The sequence below is a fragment of the Rhipicephalus microplus genome, chromosome X (assembly GCF_043290135.1).
Source record: "Rhipicephalus microplus isolate Deutch F79 chromosome X, USDA_Rmic, whole genome shotgun sequence".
NCBI classification, from domain to species: domain Eukaryota; kingdom Metazoa; phylum Arthropoda; class Arachnida; order Ixodida; family Ixodidae; genus Rhipicephalus; species Rhipicephalus microplus.
This window is the reverse complement of record NC_134710.1, coordinates 440,396,685-440,417,199: the sequence shown is the minus strand read 5'-3', so window position 1 is coordinate 440,417,199 and position 20,515 is coordinate 440,396,685. Positions and strand designations below refer to the sequence as shown.

Sequence of the window (20,515 nt, the reverse complement as noted above, 5' to 3'; positions counted from 1 at the left end):
ATCTGAACAAGCCCTACGGCTACAGCCCCTGTTTCCTGTAAAAAAAGCTATTTGCAGTCACTTTTCAGAAACCTCATGTTAGTTTTCAGATTCAACAGAGCCAGGACTGTCATTAAAAATTCGAAAATCTAAGAAACATTTCTCAGCTTCGCTTTTATTTCATTATTTATCAATGTGGCACAATTGTGTAACGTTGTTTAACGCACAATGAATGAGGAAATACTGTAACTGCAGCATTTTGTAAACCAGCTAGCTGTTTTGAACGTGACTATTGCTCACAAAGTGACGGATAGAAAAAAAGCAAATTATTTTCCAAGTGACAGGACTGTCATGGGGAGTCCTTCATTCAGGCACTGTATACGTCAGTGAGATCACAAGGTAGTAATGGCCGCAAAACTAAAGCAGAAAGAAAGACACCATTGTGACACATACTTTGCCCTCATGCCTGGTCGCTGAGACAATAAATGTGCACCATTAGAGCCATGAACGCACTTTGACGATGATTCTTTAGAAGGTGTTCTGATTCCTATATTGACGTCGGAGCCGCTGAAATCACTGGCGCTTAAGCTTTGTCTACAACGACGATCTTGTCATTCCACAGCGACAATTCTCATGAATCATACACGTGTGTATCATTTGTAAAAACGATTAATGCCTGTCCCGACATAATTTATTACATTGAACAGATTACCCGATCTGTCAGTATCTTTTCGAGTGCAATCGTGACATAACCAAACTCATCTGCAATAGGCATTATTTTGCCTGTGAAGAAGTAAACTTAGAACAACAGACAACAAACAAGACAGCCTAAGTATAACATAACGCATGTTTCTAGATAGTTGGTGGCAGCAGTGGCAACAGTGGTTGTGGCAGCGTGACTGCTTCTAACTATCCACTTGAATTCTTTACAGGTTGGTGCTTTGTCAGTCCTTTCTCTTTTTTGTGCTCTGTCATAGCCACTGCCGCTGCTGCCATTTTGTGTTGTGATTGCATCTTGTCAATATGCCTACAAATGCTGAATTGGCAAGGGAGATAGAAGTTCTCCGATCTGAGGTTTCAGACATGCGAAACAGCCTTGAGGCATTCAATGAACTTTATGAATCAGTCAAGAGAAGAAATGAAGCTCTCGCGATAGAAAACAAGGAGTTGAGGGATGAAAACGAATCACTGAAAGATGACTGCAGGCTGTTCTCGCAGCGGCTTTCTGACGTTGAGCAATATTCACGGACGAACAATGTCGAAATAAAAGGTATTCCAAAGACAGATGGCGAGAGCTGCCTCGCTATTGTGCAGGCCATTGGCGAAAAAGTTGGCTGTGTGATTGCCCCGAGTGATGTAGATATAGTGCAGCGTGTACCGAGAAGGCAGGGCACGCATATTATTGCGAGGTTCTTTCTGTTCAAGGTCGAAAAAAACAGACTTTGCTGCTAAAGCAAGAAAGGCAAGACTTAATACAACAGCTATTGGGCTCTCAAGGAATTCAGTTGCTCCTATCTACGTCAATGACCACCTGACGCCAGAAAATAAGCGACTTTTTGCGCAAGCCCTTGAGGTGAAGAGAGCCAAAGGATGGAAATTTCTCTGGACAGATAACTGCATTATCAAGGCCAGAAAATCGGAAGCTAGTCGAGTACACCACATCTATGGCGTGGGAGATCTTGCCGTATTTAAATATCTTGTGATTGTAAGCCCCAATTTACTATACTATAGTCACCGTTCAAAATGGACGCCACAATATTTTCACTCGAACGCACCAAAGAACTTCTAAAGGACAATACGTCTGCATTGTCCCTGATTCATTTTAACATCAGAAGCCTTCGTAAACACTACGATGACATTAGCACTTTCTTTTTAGTTGTCGATCATACGTTTTCACTCATATGCTTATCAGAAACTTGGTTGACTTCACACGACGGCGCCCTGTATGGTATCCCTGGCTACACATCAGAATATTGTCATCGTAAGGGTAGTCGTGGAGGCGGTTCAGCTATTTTGGTTGAATCTTCTGTGCCTTACCGGCAGCGACTTGATTTGTCCTTAAGCACACCACTTCGCGAATTTGTTCGCATTGAAATCGACTGTCATTATTTGTCGATGACCAACCGTAACACCATCATTATATAACTTTACCGATCCCCTTATTCATCATATGCAGAGTTTTGCGCCGAACTTGAGCTATTGTTAAACAAACTAATTGAAGGGAACAAGAACGTAGTTATATGTGGTGACATAAACATTAATATCGCTGATCAACAGAGCCAATCCTGTTCTGAATACGTACGTTGTTTTCTTAGTTGCGACTTTCCGTCAGTAATACGTACTCCAACTAGGTGCGATTCCAATACACTGATCGATCACATTTCGGTCAGTATGTCTACTGATGACATTAGAGCAGGAGTATTGGATTTCGCTATCACGGATCATTATCCGATATTTTTGTGTTTCGGTTCCAAAGAGATTCGCCGTAGTAAAACTAACGTGCATACTACTTTTGAATCAAAAGCCTTTGTAGACACCATTCGAAAGACTAACTGGAACGAAGTATATGACGAAAGTAACGCTGAAACTGCATTCCACTTTTTTTTCAGCTAAGGTAAAAGAATGTATCAGTCAGTCGTGCTCTGAAACCATAACTAAACAATGGTTCCGTGCACCTAGGAATCCTTGGATTACTAAGACACTAATGCATTCTATAAGGAAAAAGGACAATCTTCGCGAAAAGGTCAAGGCAGAACCATTCAATCATTCACTCAAATGTCAGCTAAAACTTATTCCAATATTCCGGGAGCTGCCCTAAAGCACGGTAAACGGGAATACTATCCAAGTAAGATTAGAAATAATTGTGGCAACACAAGGCAGAAGTGGCAAGTAATTAAAAAATTTCTGAACAGCAATGAGCCTAAATCGCACCCAACTGCTATATCTGTTAACGAAAACAGATACACTGATTCTGATTCTATTGCAGAGATTTTCAGCTCTCATTTCAGCACCCGTGGGAGTACTAATACAAACACTCAGTCGGAACTCTCATTTTCAAGTCTTCCACGTACTCCTGAATCTTTCTTTTTGTATCCAATGGTAGTAGATGAAGTTAACAATATCATCTTATCATTAAAGAATACTGGCCCAGGGCTTGATCAAATCTGCTCTTCTAAAATTAAACTTGTATCAAAAGAACTTTCCCCAATCTTAGCCTATTTAATCGATAAGCTTTTCCCGGCTGCCGTGTTTCCTAAAGGCCTTAAAGCAGGGAAAATTATCCCCATTTTTAAGAAAGGTGACCGCGAATGCTGTAACAACTATCGCCCAGTTTGCATTTTACCTTTCTTTAGTGAAGTCATTGAAAAACTAATTTGCAACCGTTTAATGAAATACCTATCTAAATTCAACATAATATCTGATCACCAACTTGGCTTTCGTCCAGGTCTTTCGACTGAAGTTGCACTAATAACTTTCACTGACAGGATTAAATTGACAATTGATGAAGGTCTTCTTTTTGGAGTGGTGTTTATTGACTTTACTAAAGCTTTCAATGCAATTAACCACGCCATTCTATTTCATAAGCTTGACTGTTACGGCATATCTGGACCACCCCTTCAGCTCATTAAAAGCTATCTTGGTGATCGGACGCCGGTTTTTCAGATAAACCAGAGTTTTTCATCTACAAAAACCACTAACATTGGCGTTCCTCAAGGGTCAATCGTGGGACCCCTCCTGTTTTTGTTATTTATAAATGACTTACCACTTCGTCTTAATCACACTAACGCTCTTCTCTACGCTGATGACACTACTATTTTTACCGCACACAAGGATCCACTCATGCTACAACAATCACTAAACGTCGACTTAAATAACGTTCATTCATGGTGTGTATTGAATCTGTTACTCATCAATCTATCAAAGACTAATTTCATGGTATTCCATTGCCCGCAGTTGTTTCCAAACATCGCTTCACCAGCAGTGGCGCTTGATGAACACTTCATTCATGCATGTTCATCTACTAAATTTCTTTGTGTGGTATTAGATAAACATTTGAAATTCAGTGAGCATTCGCAGGCCTTAATTCAAAAGGTGTGTTTCGGTATTCACGTGATCATCAAAACACGACCTTACTTCTCCTCTAAAATCCTTTTATCTTTATATTACGCATTCATTCATAGTCACTTGTCATACTGCGTATCATCATGGGGAAATACATATTGGTCACATGTAAATCATCTAGAACAATTACAGAAGCATGCTTTGAGACTCATTACTTTCAAACCATTTTCATCACCATCAGCCCCCCTTTTTAGCAACATGAACATTTTACCTCTGCATAAACTCTTTAGCTACGAAATTCTAATAATCATGTTTCGTATCCTTAATAATGAATAACACATTTCCAGTTTCTTGGGAGTTACTCTTGTAAATACTAACAACACGAGGTTTTCAGCTAACCATAATCTACTTCTACCTAAAGTACGTACCAACTATGGTCAAATGACGGCAAGATTTTCATGAATAACACTGTGGAACATGCTGCCTGTCGATCTCAAATCATGCTCAATGTACTCCTTTAGTAAGCGCTTGAAGGTCTTATTGTTAAATGACTTATGACGTGAATGTTTTCTTTTGGGTTTCTTTGTTTCAAGCACATTGTCACTATTGCTCACATGGCCCTACGTTTTCGCACCATTTTCTTTTAAATATTGGTGTGATTTCATCGCTGTTTGCTGACTAAAAAGCTAATTCTCTTTTAACTTTTTGTTAGGAGGTCCCCCAGACAGTTTTTACTTTGGGACCTCCGATTGTTCATTCGACATGCAAAAAATGTATTCATAAAGAAGTATCTATTTTTGAATAAACAACATCAACAACATCAACAACAAAATAGTTTCATTATTGCCGTTATAAAAACTGTGTCTGCACCTGATTGATTGGTTAGCTTTAACGTCCCAAAACCACCGTTTGATTAGGAGAGACGCCGCAGTAGAGGGCTACAGAAATTTAGACCACGTGGGGTTCTTTAACTTGAACCTAAATCTGAGTACACGGGCCTACATTTCCACCTCCATCGGAAATGCAGCCGCCACAGCCGGTATTTGATCCTGCGACCTGCGGCTGTGTCTGCACCTGAAAGTTTTGTCAGGTGTTTGGACCTTTATCGCATCACCATTTACAAAAATTAGGGGATCCTTGAACAAGTGATATGCTGTCCCTAGTGCGTAAATATGTCAAAATGGCTTGTGTCAGTGAAGTTTTCCCATGCTGCATGCATTCTGTGTAATGGTAGCGTGCTTTTTAACCACGGGCAGCTGTGCGCTTGAATTCTTTTCGAACTTGTAATGCACCTGCTACGTGATAAGGGAAAAGGCGAAGGAACGTGTGTGGCTTTTGTAGTAGGTACCCCGCTTCAAACCGTGACATCATGTTCTGGCGCCCAATCGCAATGGACGCTTGTGCCATGCGTTATTACTGCGCTATTGCATGTTTAATTTTGAAGCACGCATACAGGACCCATGTATTTTCAAAGCATGCAAAGCACTTTCAATGCATTTCTAAGCAGAGGAAGTTATTTTCATGGTATTCTCATGCAGACTTGTGGCTCCATGGTATAACATTTGCTTGCCACGCAATTGACCTAGGTTTGATGTTTGTGCGGACGCAAAATTTTTCTTATAATTTTTTCTATAATTCTCAATTTTTCGGTCACGCACAAAGTGATGTTTTTCCGATCACAACCGCAGACGGCGACGCTAAAATTTGTGCAAACGGCAAACGAGCTCTTTAACGCTAACGCGTTAGCATACTCAATCAGTGCATTGTTGTTTTCTTGACTTGAAAGGTAAGAAAAGTTTTTACACGATGTCTATATTTCAGAAGGCGTGCGGTAACATTTCTGACCAAAGCGGTTATAGCCACAGAAATACGGAGGGAAAGAACCCCGCCGTTTCGTTTGCCAAAATAGAATACATAAGCGACTACCACAAGCAATTTACTCTTCGGGAAAGACTGAGCATTCAAATGACAAGCACGTCTTTGGGAAGGCGAAGCAGTTTAAGCTCTGTAGCATTTACTTGCATCTAAGCGATAAGAAAGGAACCCGTGCGAGACAATTGTCTCCCCGCTGCGAGACAATTAAGTCCCAGAGCGCACCAGTCAAGCCACAGCGTGGGACCGCGGTTTAAAAAGGCGGCGTGCTGACAAATTGTCTGTCTCTGCTTGTGCTGCTCGTGACAGGCGTCGCATTGTGACGACCCGAAGGCATCAAATGCGCCGAAACACGACCTTCGCTAAGAATAGAAGAAGAAGAAGGGGGGAGATCTTGAGGACTCGTTTCTTCGTTTGACGCAAACGTATTGAAAACTGTGGGTAATGAAGCCAAAAAAAAGTTATAAGGATTGTTTATTAAGGCGAAAGCCTTGATGTGACCAGGCTCCATCTGGCCCCCTTGACACAGTGACAGCTTGGCGTGCCCACCTCACGCAGGAGAGTAAAAGAGCCCTATATGCACTGGAACGCGGATGGCGTTGGCGCGATGCGCAGAGCGCGGCAGTACGAATGCATGCTAAAGGGAGGTAGATTAGTTTTACGTCTCACTGCGATTAGTGGTAAAAGTTAAAAAAAAGAAAAAATGCACACATTCCGTTAAAGTGCAAAAATGTTCAAAGTTAGGATTTATGATTTTTAAAAATTTAGGCACTCGAAGGCACGTGAGAACCACTAGTGCAAAAATTTTAAGCAGCGAGGGTGATAGAAAGTTAGATCATAATTATCGCTGTCAGCAGCTAATTAACTAAAGTATGATAATTATTTTTCTAGCTGCGGTAAGTTGTCAAGTATATATTGAAAAAAAAGTAGGCAGTGGTGTTTGTACGCAGTTTCACTTGGTGGTTTGTTCTAACACGACTGTGCTCCGACATATCTGGCACCAAAGTTGAATTGCCTTTGGCATCGTCCCGCATGCAAGAGGGCAAAGCTCCTTCCTGAAGTGACGCATCAGTTGTGTGCGCTGTTTATTATGTGAAGAGGATGGAAGCGCAGGCTTAGCTGATAACATTTAGCCTTGCCTTCTCGGCCATCGAAATAAAAAATTGAAGAACCCTTGCAACCAGTGTCGTAACACGTAGCAGCAGGGCCTCTAACAATAGTGGCAGATACCATGCCGAGATAAATACAGGGGGCGGAAACTCTTTACACCAACATTGTATTCGCTCTCGCATGCTGATACGCAGGGGCAGCGCCGCTTTCACAACTGGCGGTCACCGGGAATCCTACTAGAAATATACCACGAACAGAACATTTCTTTCCTAACGTTACTGGTGGCGTCACAGAATAGAAGAAAAGTACGAAAAATTAAAGGGAGGAGGGTTGCCGCGGAAGCCCTTCTTTGCCACTTCGAATGCAAGCGGAATGCACTCGTGCCTTCTTGCAGGTCCACTGGCCGCTTGGGCGATGCGGCCATTTATAAAATTTGTTTTTTTTTTTCAAATTTTGTTCGTGTGTTTTGAAGAGGCGAGAGTTAAGCTGACTAATGTCTCAGTATAAGACGAAACTTAATCGGTACAAATAAAATGAACATTTTATTACAAGTTTCGTATAAAAACCCATACATGTAGTGTGAAAGTGTCAATCTTTAAAATTAATTTTGAGGGGGGGGGGGTAAACAACAAGAGGGAAGGCAGGGAGGTTAACCAGGCACATGCCCGGTTTGCTACCCTACGCTGGGGGAATAGGAAGGGGGCACAAAGATGAGAGAGAGCGAGGAAAGAGAAGAGAAAGAGAGAGAGAGAAAAAAAAGGAGGATTGTCAGTCAATCGGCTGGCGCGTATGCAGTGGTGGCACTACACAAACGTTAAAGGTGGTCACATAGGCCTGTAGTCCTCAAAAAGCACAAGACAGCTTTGACTGCTTTTTGAGCCGACGAAAGGCGATCACGGTGTTCCAGTAGCATCTGCACAGAGAGTGTCCGATCGTCCAATTGTCGCAATGCGTCCGAAAGCTTCTGTCTTTCAGAGGCAAATCGAGGGCAATGACATATCAGATGGTCGATGTATTCTTTGGTGCAGCAGACGTCGCATTCCGCATTGTCGGTCAATCCGATGAGGGTTCTATATGCTTTTGTGAAGGCAACCCCCAACCAAAGGCGACAAAGAAGTGAAGCTTCACGTCGACGAAGTCCGGATGGAGGTCGAAGTTCCAGTCGAGAGTTTATTTGGTATAGTCTCGTATGTCTTATGCTTGGGGTGTTCCACTCCTGCAGACTCAGACTACGTGCCAGGTGACGAAGTTGCTTTGCAGCGCCAGTCCTTGACAAAGGAATCGGAAGGATGTGTTCTTGTTGGTGCGATGTGCGAGCCGCATTGTCTGCGGAATCATTGCCACTGATCCCACATTGGCCAGGAAGCCACTGAAACTTGACCTCGTGGCCTGTTTCTGTGACGTGGTGAACGAGCTTGACAACTTCGTAATTTAATTGTTCATGGCAACCTCGTCGAAGGACTGACTGCATGCTCTGTAGGGCTGGTTTTGAGTCGGAAAACACAGCCCATTTACTCGATCTTTGGGGTTTGATGTACTCTATGGCGCCACGCAAAGCCGCAAGTTCTGCCGCTGTGGACGTAGTGACATGTGACAGTTTGATTCGCAGAGTGATTCCTCTAGCTGGAATCACCACCGCACCACCAGAACCAGACGCTGTGGTTGAACCATTGGTGTATATGTGAACGTGGTTGTTGTACATTTCGTGCAGTTGGCTCAAGCTGAATTGTTTTAGGGCTGATGAAGGCAAATTTGATTTTTTCTGTATTCCTGGAATTGAAACACGTACTTGTGGAAGTGTCAGGCACCACAGAGGATACACCAGTTTCTCAGCCGGCGTAAAATCTGACGTAAACGACGCACGATGAGCGCAGACAATTGCACTAAATTTCGTGCGGGGCCTCTCAGTAGCAAGGGTTGCCAAGTGGTGGGAAGGATTCCTAGCCTGTTACCTGAGGTACGTACGCATCGTTTCAATTGTGATGTGCGTCATGATCGAGTAGTCTTGTGCAATGGCAATTGTTTCAGCTGTCGATGCGCAGCGGGGTAAACCAAGGCATATCCTAAGCGCTTGGGCTTGAATATTTTGGATTGTGCGCAGGTTAGTTTTGCACGTGTTAGATATAACAGGTAGGCTATAACGCAGGAATCCAGTAAATAGTACCTTGTACAGCTGTAACATAGACTCGACAGACATTCCCCAACTTTTCCCAGCAAGAAACCTGAATAAGTGACATATGGCAGTCAGCCGCCTTTTCACGTAGTTTACGTGGGGTGTCCAAGACAGGTTTCGGTCGATTACGACTCCCAAGAACCTGTGACTCCGGCTGAAGGACACCAACTGCCCGTTAATTGATATGCTGTAAGCAGACATTGGTTTTCCGGTGAAGGCCACGACTGCACACTTCTCACTTATGATTTCAAGCCCTTGTTTGCGTAAGTGGTACGATGTCACTGATGCTGCCTTCTGAAGTCGAGCGCGAAGTTGAAGTCGAGTCACACCTGATGTCCACACACAGATGTCATCAGCATAAATGGAAAGTCGTACACTGCTTGGTTGCTTGCCAACTAGTTCAGTGAGTGTTTGGTTGAACAGCGTCGGGCTTAGCACTCCGCCTTGCGGGACTTCTCGGCTGCAGTAATACTCGGGTGTCGGGCCATTCTCTGTCTGCACGTGAAATGATCTAATCTGTAGGTAGCTCTGAACCCATGTATATATATCCTGCCACCGAGTCCTACTCCTTCTAGTGCGCTGAGAATGGCTTCGTGGGTGACATTGTCGTAGGCCCCTTTGACTTCCATTCCTTTGACTTGACTTCCATTCCTGTGGAACCATGGCAGATTGCCAGGAGTCGTTGTACAGCTGCAAGAGTGCCTGCCGAGCTTGATCTCCTAGGTGAGACAGAGCGCGGTAAGTGATGCTGTCAGGTCCTGGCGCAGAAGAACGTCTACACAAAGCGCAGCCTTTAGTTCGTCCATTGAAAACGAAATCTTCATTCGGGGATCACGTAAAGATACAGAAAAGTCGGGCGTCTTTGTCCCAGTTGAATTTGAGCCGCAGGCAATCCTTCGACAGAAGAAATCTGCGACATCAATCTCTTCACAGCGTAAGGGAAGTGCCAGAGATTTTAATTGGTAGCGCTGAGTAATGGTTGTACGAAGACCCCGGACAGTTCTCCAGATTAGTGACAGAGGCTTTCTGGGATCCAAAGACTCACAAAAGATACCCATCGTTGCTTGTCCAACTTGTCCATGTGACGCTGTATTTTCTTTTGTGTGCGTCTGGCCACTCTCAGATCATCAAGTGACCTCGTGCGTCTATAACGTCGTTCTGGACGACGACGAATCGCTCGGAGTTTCTCAAGATCAATGTCCATATCAGTGCGAGATGAGCTCACCGGAAGCAAACGCGTCGTTAACTGTAGGGCACTCTTTATTGCGTCCTCTAGGTTGAAAAGTGAGGCGCCAACATAGTCTTCCATGATTAACTTGTATTTTTGCCAATCGGTGCACTGGACGGCTCTGGAGGACTTGAGACTTGGAAAGCCCTCAATCTTCAGGTATGTTGGGATGTGGTCACTACCCCTTGTTTCCAAATCCGAAAACCAGTGCACTCTGCGTGTGAACGAGCGTGAGACGAAAGTGAGGTCCAGGCAACTGCTATAGGCTTATCCGCTCAGATAAGTAGGGCTGCCGTCATTCACGAGGATAAGTTCACATTCAGAAGCGAAAGGCACTAACTGTCTACCTCTAGTGTTGACCCTGGAGCTTCCCCATAAGTAGTGGTGGGCATTGAAGTCACCAGTTATCACCCATGGCTGGAGAGTCGAATTCAAAATTCCACGCAAGCGCTCTCGGTCTAGACGACTTGATGGATGTAAGTAGGCTCCGATGATGGTGAATGTGGTCTTCTTGTTTTTTACTGTTAGGCAAACGTACTGGTTTTCTTCTTTAGGGGGTACAGGATGATGAACATAAGCTAAGTCGCGCCGTATGAACACAACGACCTTGCTGCGCTCTCCGTGGGTAGAAGACATAAAGCACTCATATCCAGACAGTCTCATCTGGGCTGACAGGTTCGGTTGACAAATCACAATTATGGAGAACTGGTTCGTGAATACATATTGCCGGAACTCGGACATACGCGCCCTAAGTCCTCTGGCATTCCACTGCAGTACAGATGCGTTCTTGACCTCCTCGCGAAAGGATAACATGTTGCGGGCCATCGTTTTACCTTAGAGCTGCAAGCACCGGACTCAAAGTGTCCAGCACTTGGAGTGCGCTCTGCGCTGATGGGGTGTTTATGTTGCTTAGAAGCATGCGAATTGCGCTCATAAGGGTCTGCAACATGTTGATGACCTGGCGATCCTCAGTTGTCTTTTCATCAGTGGCTCGTGATGGCATCGAGGTTGGCGGGGATCGATGCACCTCTGAAACAGGCTGTGTTCGTGGAAGTGATAGCCACTCTTCACGAGGTGGGAGTCTTGACCCTGATTCTGTTTTCGGTGTATCCGTCTTCGCAGAGCTTGACGATGGGGGGCCAGTTCTTCTTGCTTGAGATGACGGGTCTCTATCGGCAGATGCCACGTTGCGTGATGATCTGTGGTGACGCCGACGTCACCTGACAGTAGCAGCGGCTTCCCTGTGCGTTGAATTGTCGCGCACCATGCGTTTCAGCACCGCTCGTACATTTCTCACTCGTGGGCAATCTTTAGACAACGCTTTATGAGCACCGTGGCAATTGGAGTATTTGAACGCAGTTGCGTGGCAGGTGTCTTCTGAATGAGGTTCGGCACACCGCGGGCACACGACATTGCTGGTACATACTCCTTTGACATGTCCCATCTTGAAGCATCTGAAGCATTGTAGGGGCTTCGGTATGTATGGACGGACCTGATGGCGAACGTGGCCAACTTTGACGTGTGGGGGAAGACTGTCTCTCTCAAAAACAATCTTCAGGCATCGTGACTGACCAAGCCTTGTGATGTGCTTGATGAGGATGTCGTCTGTAGTTGGCTTTATCAAGATTGGGAAATCGTCAGCGGGAATGGAAATGTCCACGTCATAAATGACGCCAACACTGCCCTTACAGTCAGTGGGGATCACTGATTTAACTGTGACTCTGTCGATTTCCGAGATGTTTTGTAGGCTTTGCAGCGCACTACGGTGTAGAACATCAACGGCCAGAATATTCTTCCGTGAGTTGATCCTGACGTCTTTAATTTCATTTGAAGCGAGTCCTTCGAGGTATGCAGAGAGGACTTGCCTGTTAAGCCGCCGTAGGTTGGCTGAAGGGTCCACTGCCATGAAGAGTATAGTGTGTGGCCAAAGCTGCGCGGTAGCCTGCACGGTGGATATACTCGTCGTCGACGATGTTCGTCGCAGTCTTCTTTTTGCATTGCGGCTCATAACGACTGTGTAGTCGTCATCCGATGACTCGAAACCGTCAGAATAGAGCTGCGTTGCCTCGCTTGCTGTGCCACTTGAGGTGGTCCCACGTTTCCTAGCCGCTGCCAGACGTAGCGGTTGTCCACCTCGAAAATCCTGAGAGGCTTCTTCATCTATTCTCGCAAGGACGGATAAGCAACTCGCAGAATTTGCGGAAAAACAAATAGAAAATTTGAGACAAGGGTACAAGCGTTCTATGAAATAGACACTTCGTCGTCGTCGTCCAAAAAATTTACTTACAACTTACTTACAACTGACAACTTACAAGTGACATATATACATGAAGAGCAAACGTTGAACCCAGAATATCCGAACCAATGCGAACATAATCAACAATCGCGAGTAGGACACTTCGTATTTGAGTCAATCACGTTCGTTAAGACAGCGCTCATAGTTTTCTTACAGAACTTGGGTACTGAACGAGAGTGAAGTTCAGAGGCATGGAGAGGCTTGAAGCGACCAGTAGTTTTTCCAGAAAGAGAATTGCTGGAAACCGTGTTTCGGGAAGTTGAGTTGTCTTTGTCAGGGCAACGGCGTTGCCGTGACGAAGGAGAGTTAACTTGTCAAAGCGTTGGTCTCACTGACAACAAATGATAAGTGAGACGTAACGTCCCAAAACAACCGTGTGATTATAAGAGACGGTGTAGTGAAAGACTCCGGAAATTTTGACCACTCGGAGTTCTTTAACGTGCGCCCAAGTCTGAGCACACGGGCCTACAGCATTTTCGCCTCCATCGAAAATGCAGCCGCCGCAGCCGCCGTTGCCTCACCGACATTCTATGTAATAATATTTGCAAGAAATCAGTTCATCACGTATATTTCAGCGACAGTATTAGAACGAAAGACTCACAAATCCTCAAAGAGCGGCTACCGGACTTTTATGAGCAGGAGCAGCCAAGTTTTACTTGACATCATTTGAGCAACACGCCAAAAGTAAGAGAAGCTAAAACTATGTAGCCAAGACAACTCGAACTCAAGCCTTTCAATACTGTGCATTTTTCTCGACAGGAGCTTGGCTGCCATCTTCACCAATTAAACAACTGACACCCCACTTCTGTCAGTCCAGTCAGACTTGAAGAGAACTGGGTTTACTCACGTACCCATGCAAAATCAATATCTGCTCAAAGAATGGGTCGAAATACTTGTGCTCACCCATTGCTTTTAGGAAAAACCGAGAAAGTTTTGTGGAACTAGAAATCACTGGGTTAGCACATCGCAGATCCGCGAAAACCACTTGTCACCCGATTAGGCCATCTTCGACAAATGCATGGTTGACTTGTTCAGCGTAGCCCATTGCGGCTTTCTATCTCTGCTGTCTTTATTTTTCCCATAGTTGGCATGCACCCCGACCGAGCGAGATAACTGAGTGCAATCTAACTTCTACTATTGCTGAGCGTTGGGCGAAAAGGAGACGAGGCAAGCGTTATGAATTCGAGTCAATAACTTTCCGTGCTTGCATGCCTGATATAAAATTAACAAAATAATGAATAAGAAAACACATATAAACAAAAAGAGAAGTTTTGACAAGGGTATTAAGTTTTGTCATGTGTAAAAACTTGTGAAAGCCAATAAATGCGAACATTCTTATCCACTTCATTCTGTTTAACCAGATCTTAGGATGCCCGGCCATTCAGGGAAAGACTGCAGACAAGGTTGTCCTCAAAAAAGTGAGGTCAGATGAACTTATCCCCGAGTATGCCGCACTGCGCATTCACACTCCAGTGATCTTGATGCTTGTGCTGCCTGAGCCACTACTGTGTGAATTATCTTGTGCCCAATAATTCATCAATGTTGAGACTTTACGGCAGAGCTTCGAATTTTCCACGTTTTGGTACTGGGGTAGTGCCAGTCGTGACTGCTATTCTGAGCGATACGCAGTGTGAACTCAGCGGGTGGTTACCGTTTGTTTTGCAGAAAGCTCGTTGTGCATATGTCGTCAGCATCGTGGGCCTCTATTGGATTGTGGAGCCCATACCTTTGGGAGCCACGTCACTCATCCCCATCGTCTTGTATCCGATGCTCGGTGTTCTTACTACGGAGAAAACATGTCAACTTTACATGAACGTAAGTTCTCAGGTGCTTCAACGTTACGATGACACTATTGGTGCCAAATGAAACATGAACAGTGGTGCACTTGGTCAAAATAATAGCGCCCGTCCTGTCATGATCACTGATAGGCACGCTCATCCAGTTTGGCAGCTCTGCGTGATTACCTACAGGGTAATGTTTTTTCTTTTTTTTCTTGTCCTGATATGCAGCTATATGGTGATGGCGTACGCCTTCTCATCTCTTTTCTTTATTTCACTGTTATTTCCTTTTCCTTTTAACTTTCTTTCTTTTTTTACTGCGGTAAAATGTCATAACCAGAACAGAGATCACAATATTGTGATATATGGGGAGAACGCAGAATGCTGCTAAACCAGACGTGCGCGCCTGTCAGTGGTGATTACTGGACTGCAATCACTGCACCTTCGCTAAAGCTTGATTCACACACTCCACTATCGGGGTTTCATTTAACGTCAATAGCACATGGATACCCAAAAGGTTACACTCTCTAAGAAAAGGTAGAAAAGGCACATCATAACTTTGGGGTAGTATATTGGTTTGTCACATATGGTACAACCATGGTAGTACGTGCTGTTAGTAACGGAGAGTGTGGTAACAGTTACTACCTTTGCCATTAGTAGCCATATATAGTAACTTTAGAGATTTAGAGATTACTGGACTGCAATCACTGCACCTTCGCTAAAGCTTGATTCACACACTCCACTATCGGCGTTTCATTTAACGTCAATAGCACATGGATACCCAAAGGGTTACACTCTCTAAGAAAAGGTAGAAAAGGCACATCATAACTTTGGGGTAGTATATTGGTTTGTCACATATGGTACAACCATGGTAGCATGTGCTGGCCCCGCCGCGGTGGTCTAGTGGCTAAGGTACTCGGCTGCTGACCCGCAGGTCGCGGGTTCGAATCCCGGCTGCGGCGGCTGCATTTCCGATGGAGGCGGAAATGTTGTAGGCCCGTGTGCTCAGATTTGGGTGCACGTTAAAGAACCCCAGGTGGTCAAAATTTCCGGAGTCCTCCACTACGGCGTCTCTCATAATCATCAGTGGTTTTGGGACGTTAAACCCCCCATATCAATCAATCAGTATGTGCTGTTAGTAACGGCGAGTGTGGTAACAGTTATTACATTTGCCATTAGTAACCATATATAGTAGCTTTAGAGATTTTAAGGAAAAAAAGAAGTAACCAGAGCTATGGTGCTCATTTTGTCACAATAATTTATTATAGTTGATAATGGGTAATTGATGTCTCATTACTGCACAACTTCGGGTAATCTTTCGTGGTATGCCGCGAATGCGAAGAGTACATAGCCGTAGGAAGTATAGGAAGGAGGAGGAAGCAACGAAAGGGAGGCAGGGAGGTTAACCAGAAAGACATCCGGTTGGCTACCCTAGACTGGGGGTTTAGGGAAGGGGACAAGAAAGATGAGAAAGAGGGAAGAGAGGAAAAAGAAAACAAAAGGGGGAAAGAGACTGACAGTAATTTCACTGCAGCGTGTAGAACTCTACCACATGTCAGAGGCGTTCACACAAGCCTATCTTTCTCAGGAAACACAGCAGGGCTTTCACTGCCTTCTGGGCTGTCGAGGCATGTGGACGTTGCTGTAATAGCACCTGCACAGAAAGAGGCCGATCATCCAGTCGCCGTATTGCGTTGTCAAGTACTTGTCTATCTGAGGCTAATCGAGGACAATGGCACAGCAGGTGTTCGATAGTTTCGTCGGTGCCACAAACATCGCACGCTGCACTGTCAGTAATTCCGGTTAACCTGGTATAAGCTTTCGTGAAAGCAACTCCCAGCCAAAGGCGATAGAGAAGTGAAGCTACACGTCGATGTAGGCTGGGTGGAGGCCGGAGTTATAGTGAAGGGTCGAGCTTGTGCAGTCTTGTACGCCGTATGCCTGGTGTGTTCCACTCAGTCAGTGTGATATTGCGGGCCAGTTGACGAATCTGCCTCGCTGCATCCGCTCTCGAAAGCGGAATCAGAACGCTGTTTGCTTCTTTATGTGACGTGCGAGCAGCATGATCTGCAGAATCATTGCCGCCTATACCACAATGCCCAGGTAACCACTGAAAGACGATGTCGCGGCCTTTTTGTATTAAAACGTGGTAAAGTTTCACGATTTGGTAGGTCAACTGGTCGTGGCATCCGCGTCGGAGAACTAATATCAGGCACTGTAACGCTGATTTTGAGTCAGAAAACACAGCCCATTTACCTGGTCTTTCTTCCGAATTGTTGAGTTCCAGTGCATTGCGCAGAGCTTCGAGTTCTGCCGTCATTGACGTTGTCACATGTGTAGTCTTAAAACATCGAGTTACTTCTTGTGATGGTATAACCACTGCTCCACCTGAACTAGACGGCGCAGTAGAGCCATTCGTGTGAATGTGCACGTGGTTACGGTAGTTTTGTTCCAGTAGGAATAGACTCAGTTGTTTCAGGGCATGTGTCGGCAAGTCCGATTTTCTCCTCATTCCTAGAATGATTAAGTGAACTCGCGGCCGGCTCAATCTCCAAGGAGGAAACAGTGTCTTTGATGCAGGTGCGTACGTCTCAGTAAACGATTAACGATGCTTGTAGACAGTAGCGCCGTATGTCGTGCGGGGCCTTTCAGCAGCTAGGCTCGTCAGGTGGTGAGAAGGGGTCCTGGCATAATGCCTGACGTGCATGCGCATTGTCTCGGTAATAATATGCGTCTTTATCGAGTGATCTTGAGCAATGGCAATGGTTTCAGCCGTTGAAGCACTGCGGGGTAATCCAAGGCATATCTTAAGTGCTTGGGCTTAAATGCTCTGAATTGCGCGCATGTTGGTCTTGCCGGTGTTAGATATTGCAGGTAAGCTGTACCGTAAGAATTCGATAAACAGCACTCTGTACAGTTGTAGCATGGATGGTATGGGCACTCCCCAATTTTTTCTTGCAAGGAATTTGAACATGTGGCATGTTGCTTTCAGCCGCTTTCACGTAGTTCACGTGTGGAGTCCACGACAGGTTTCTGTCTATTATGACTCCCAAGAACCTGTGCCTTCTGCTCAACGATATGTATTCTTCATTATTCGATATGCTGTAAGCAGACGTTGGTTTCCGCGTGAATGCTACCACTGCACATTTTCCGCAGGACACCTCGAGGCCTTGTTTATGAAGGTAGCGTGACGTCGTTGCAACAGCCTTCTGAAGGCGGGCGCGAAGCTGAGGCCTTGTCACACCTCATGTCCAAAGGCAGATGTCATCAGCGTAGACAGAAAGTTCTACAGTGCTAGGTAGCTGCTCGACTAGACCAATGAGAGTTAGATGGAAAAGTGTAGGGCTTAGCACTCCTCCCTGAGAAACTCCTCGGCTGCTGTAATAATCAGGTGTTGGGTCATTCGCTGTCATCACGTAAAATTATCTCAGCTGTAAGTAGCTGCACACCCACATATATATCTTGCCACCAAGACCTACTGTTTCCAAAGCTCTGAGGATGGCTTCATGGGTGATATTATCGTGAGCCACCTTAACGTCTAGAGACAGGGTGGCACAGAGTCTCTTACAGGCTTTCTGGTGTTGAACATATGTCACCAGATCAACAACGTTGTCGATCGACGAATGGCCGCGCCTGAATCTGGTCATGGATACTGGATAGATTTCATAGCGCTCTAAATAACACTCCATTCGTGTTAGAATAATTCGTTCCATTGTTTTTCCCACACAACTGGCAAGTGCGATAGGACGGTATGAGGCAATATCTAAAGGAGATTTACTAGCCTTTAGAAGTGGAATGAGGCGACTTGACTTCCATGCCTACTTCAACACGCATGTCTGGCACAAGTGAGCACTTGTCTTTTATGATGAATTATGAAAATTCGAGCCTAGACCACTATATCATACTACCCGATTATGTGTGTTTGGGGACGTAATACAAACTTTAAATCAACCGTACTAATAGGAAATATGTCATATCTATTTATCATATTAGTGTCACGAAAAAGCATTATCTACTGCCGCCGAAAGAAGGTACCAAAACTGAACTCATTAACATAGTCTAAGTGCAAGTGAATGTTTCACTGCGCTAATATATTGGTGGTTTAAGCGTAATAATAGTATCTTTCGTTTAATATGCAAAAATCAAAATATTATTATAAGACACAAGGCAATGATAGACTTCGAATTATTTTGACCATCTGGTTAATTCCGATCTGCTTGTCGTGCTAGTTTGTTCTAATTTACTATGATTGTTGCGATTGCCTATTATGACACCTGTAGCACTTGCTTATGGTACGCTAACTTGTACTTATCCGTATTGATAAAAAGATAATGGCGCTTACGTAACTGGGTGTCCTAACTTGAAATAAATGTTTTTGCTATTTGTAGATATGTAATGCGTCATGTTTTTGTTTAAAGATGATACCTCGAGAGAATTTCTCTAAAAATTAATAGAATATGTATTACTTATAGGTTTAGATTAAATAGATATCGAGGGATAGCAAAAAGTTAGTAACGGCTCCAGTTATGATCTATTTCATTCCAGTTACTAACTGTTCACTAACGTAGGTAGTTAACAGGTACCAAAAAGTTAGTAATGGTTGCATGTAGTGACTGTTTACTAACGTAGATAGTAAACAGGCTGAGAAACGTTAGTAACTCTCTAAGGTAGTAAGCGTGGCAGTTACTACCTATTTGCTTGCAGTTCTACCTTTTTGCTAACTTTTTTCAAGAGTGTAGAGGAAAGTGACTGAAATAAAGAGCTCCGGTGATAAAACTTTGCAGACGAATGATTCGTCATGTCTGTATGAAACGCTAAAGACAAAGTTGAGCTCTTTGGAAGCCTTCAATTTTAGCGTAAGCAAAATATGAATTAAGGGTGGTTTTTCCACTTCTCGTTTACTTCATCCCGTCATCACGTACGTCAGCTTCTAGCACTCACATGCTCGAGCACGCTCCTAGAATAGTGACAAACCTTCCTACCTTCACGATTAGCAAAATAACTTATATGGTCGCTTCAGTTCCGCACATGAACTCGGTGTCAGTCCGGTTATTTTATGCAAATAGATGGTGAAAATAAATGGACGAAGCTGTGTATTATTTGATAGAAAATGATCTCGCTGAAAGGAATCTAAAAACTGAATTCCTCACTGGAAATGATTTATGCAATCATGAAATGAAAAATTCCGCGAATCATGCACACTATGTCATCAATACAATTAGGAATGTATAATAAAATCTCGCAATACCATTATTGAAATGCCGCATAGAGGAAAATACTATGTTCATGACTAATTTTGAAAATATGCAGTACTCACAGATTGAAACGCGACATGTATTTTTCTTGTATAACGACTGTTATGCGCAACCGGGGGACGCAACCATGTCGTGTCCCGGCAAATACTGTCCTTGTACCATTATTGGTGGCTCTGATTTACGTATTCGACTTGAATTTATGCCCATACGACCTGAAACGAAGATGGGTGAAATGGTTTTTTGCCACAAACCATGATATGGTTTTAAGAGACGCTGTATAGGTGGGCTCTGAAAATTTCAACCACCCAGGGTTCTTCAACGTGCACACAAATCTAAGAGCGCGAGCCTACAACATGCAACCGTCAGCGCCGGGATGAAACCCGCGACCTTCGGATCAGCAGCCGAGGACCAGTGACCGCTTGATCACCGCGGTGGTTGTACTGATTGTGTGAACGAAAGAATGTGCGTTATCAGCCCTAACTTGTCGGGTTTCAATCCATGATCGAGTGCCATGAGTTTAGTTTAACTTTCACGTAACTGCGCGATAAGTTTGATGTAAAACTTACACTTGATCTACCTTTTGTTGCAGGACATAAACCTAATGTTCCTGGGCACCCTGATTATGGCCGTCGCCATCGAGCACTCTCACCTGCATCAAAGGATCGCTCTCAAGACACTGTGTCTGTTGGGCACCGGCATCAAGATGTCAGTGAGCCGTACTGCCAACGTCAGACTTGCACATCACGCCCGTGAAAATTACTA

The 20,515-nt window shown here is 44.4% G+C and overlaps 1 protein-coding gene across 1 annotated transcript in view; it reads left to right on the top strand.

The window, feature by feature from the left end:
* Positions 1-20,515, top strand: part of LOC119160894 (Na(+)/dicarboxylate cotransporter 3) — an 87,042-nt gene that overhangs the window by 29,072 nt on the left and 37,455 nt on the right. Inside the window, exons 3-4 of the mRNA XM_037413164.2 lie at positions 14,386-14,535; positions 20,343-20,458. Coding sequence (XP_037269061.1) covers positions 14,386-14,535; positions 20,343-20,458 — 266 coding nt within the window. The remainder of the gene's footprint in view (positions 1-14,385; positions 14,536-20,342; positions 20,459-20,515) is intronic.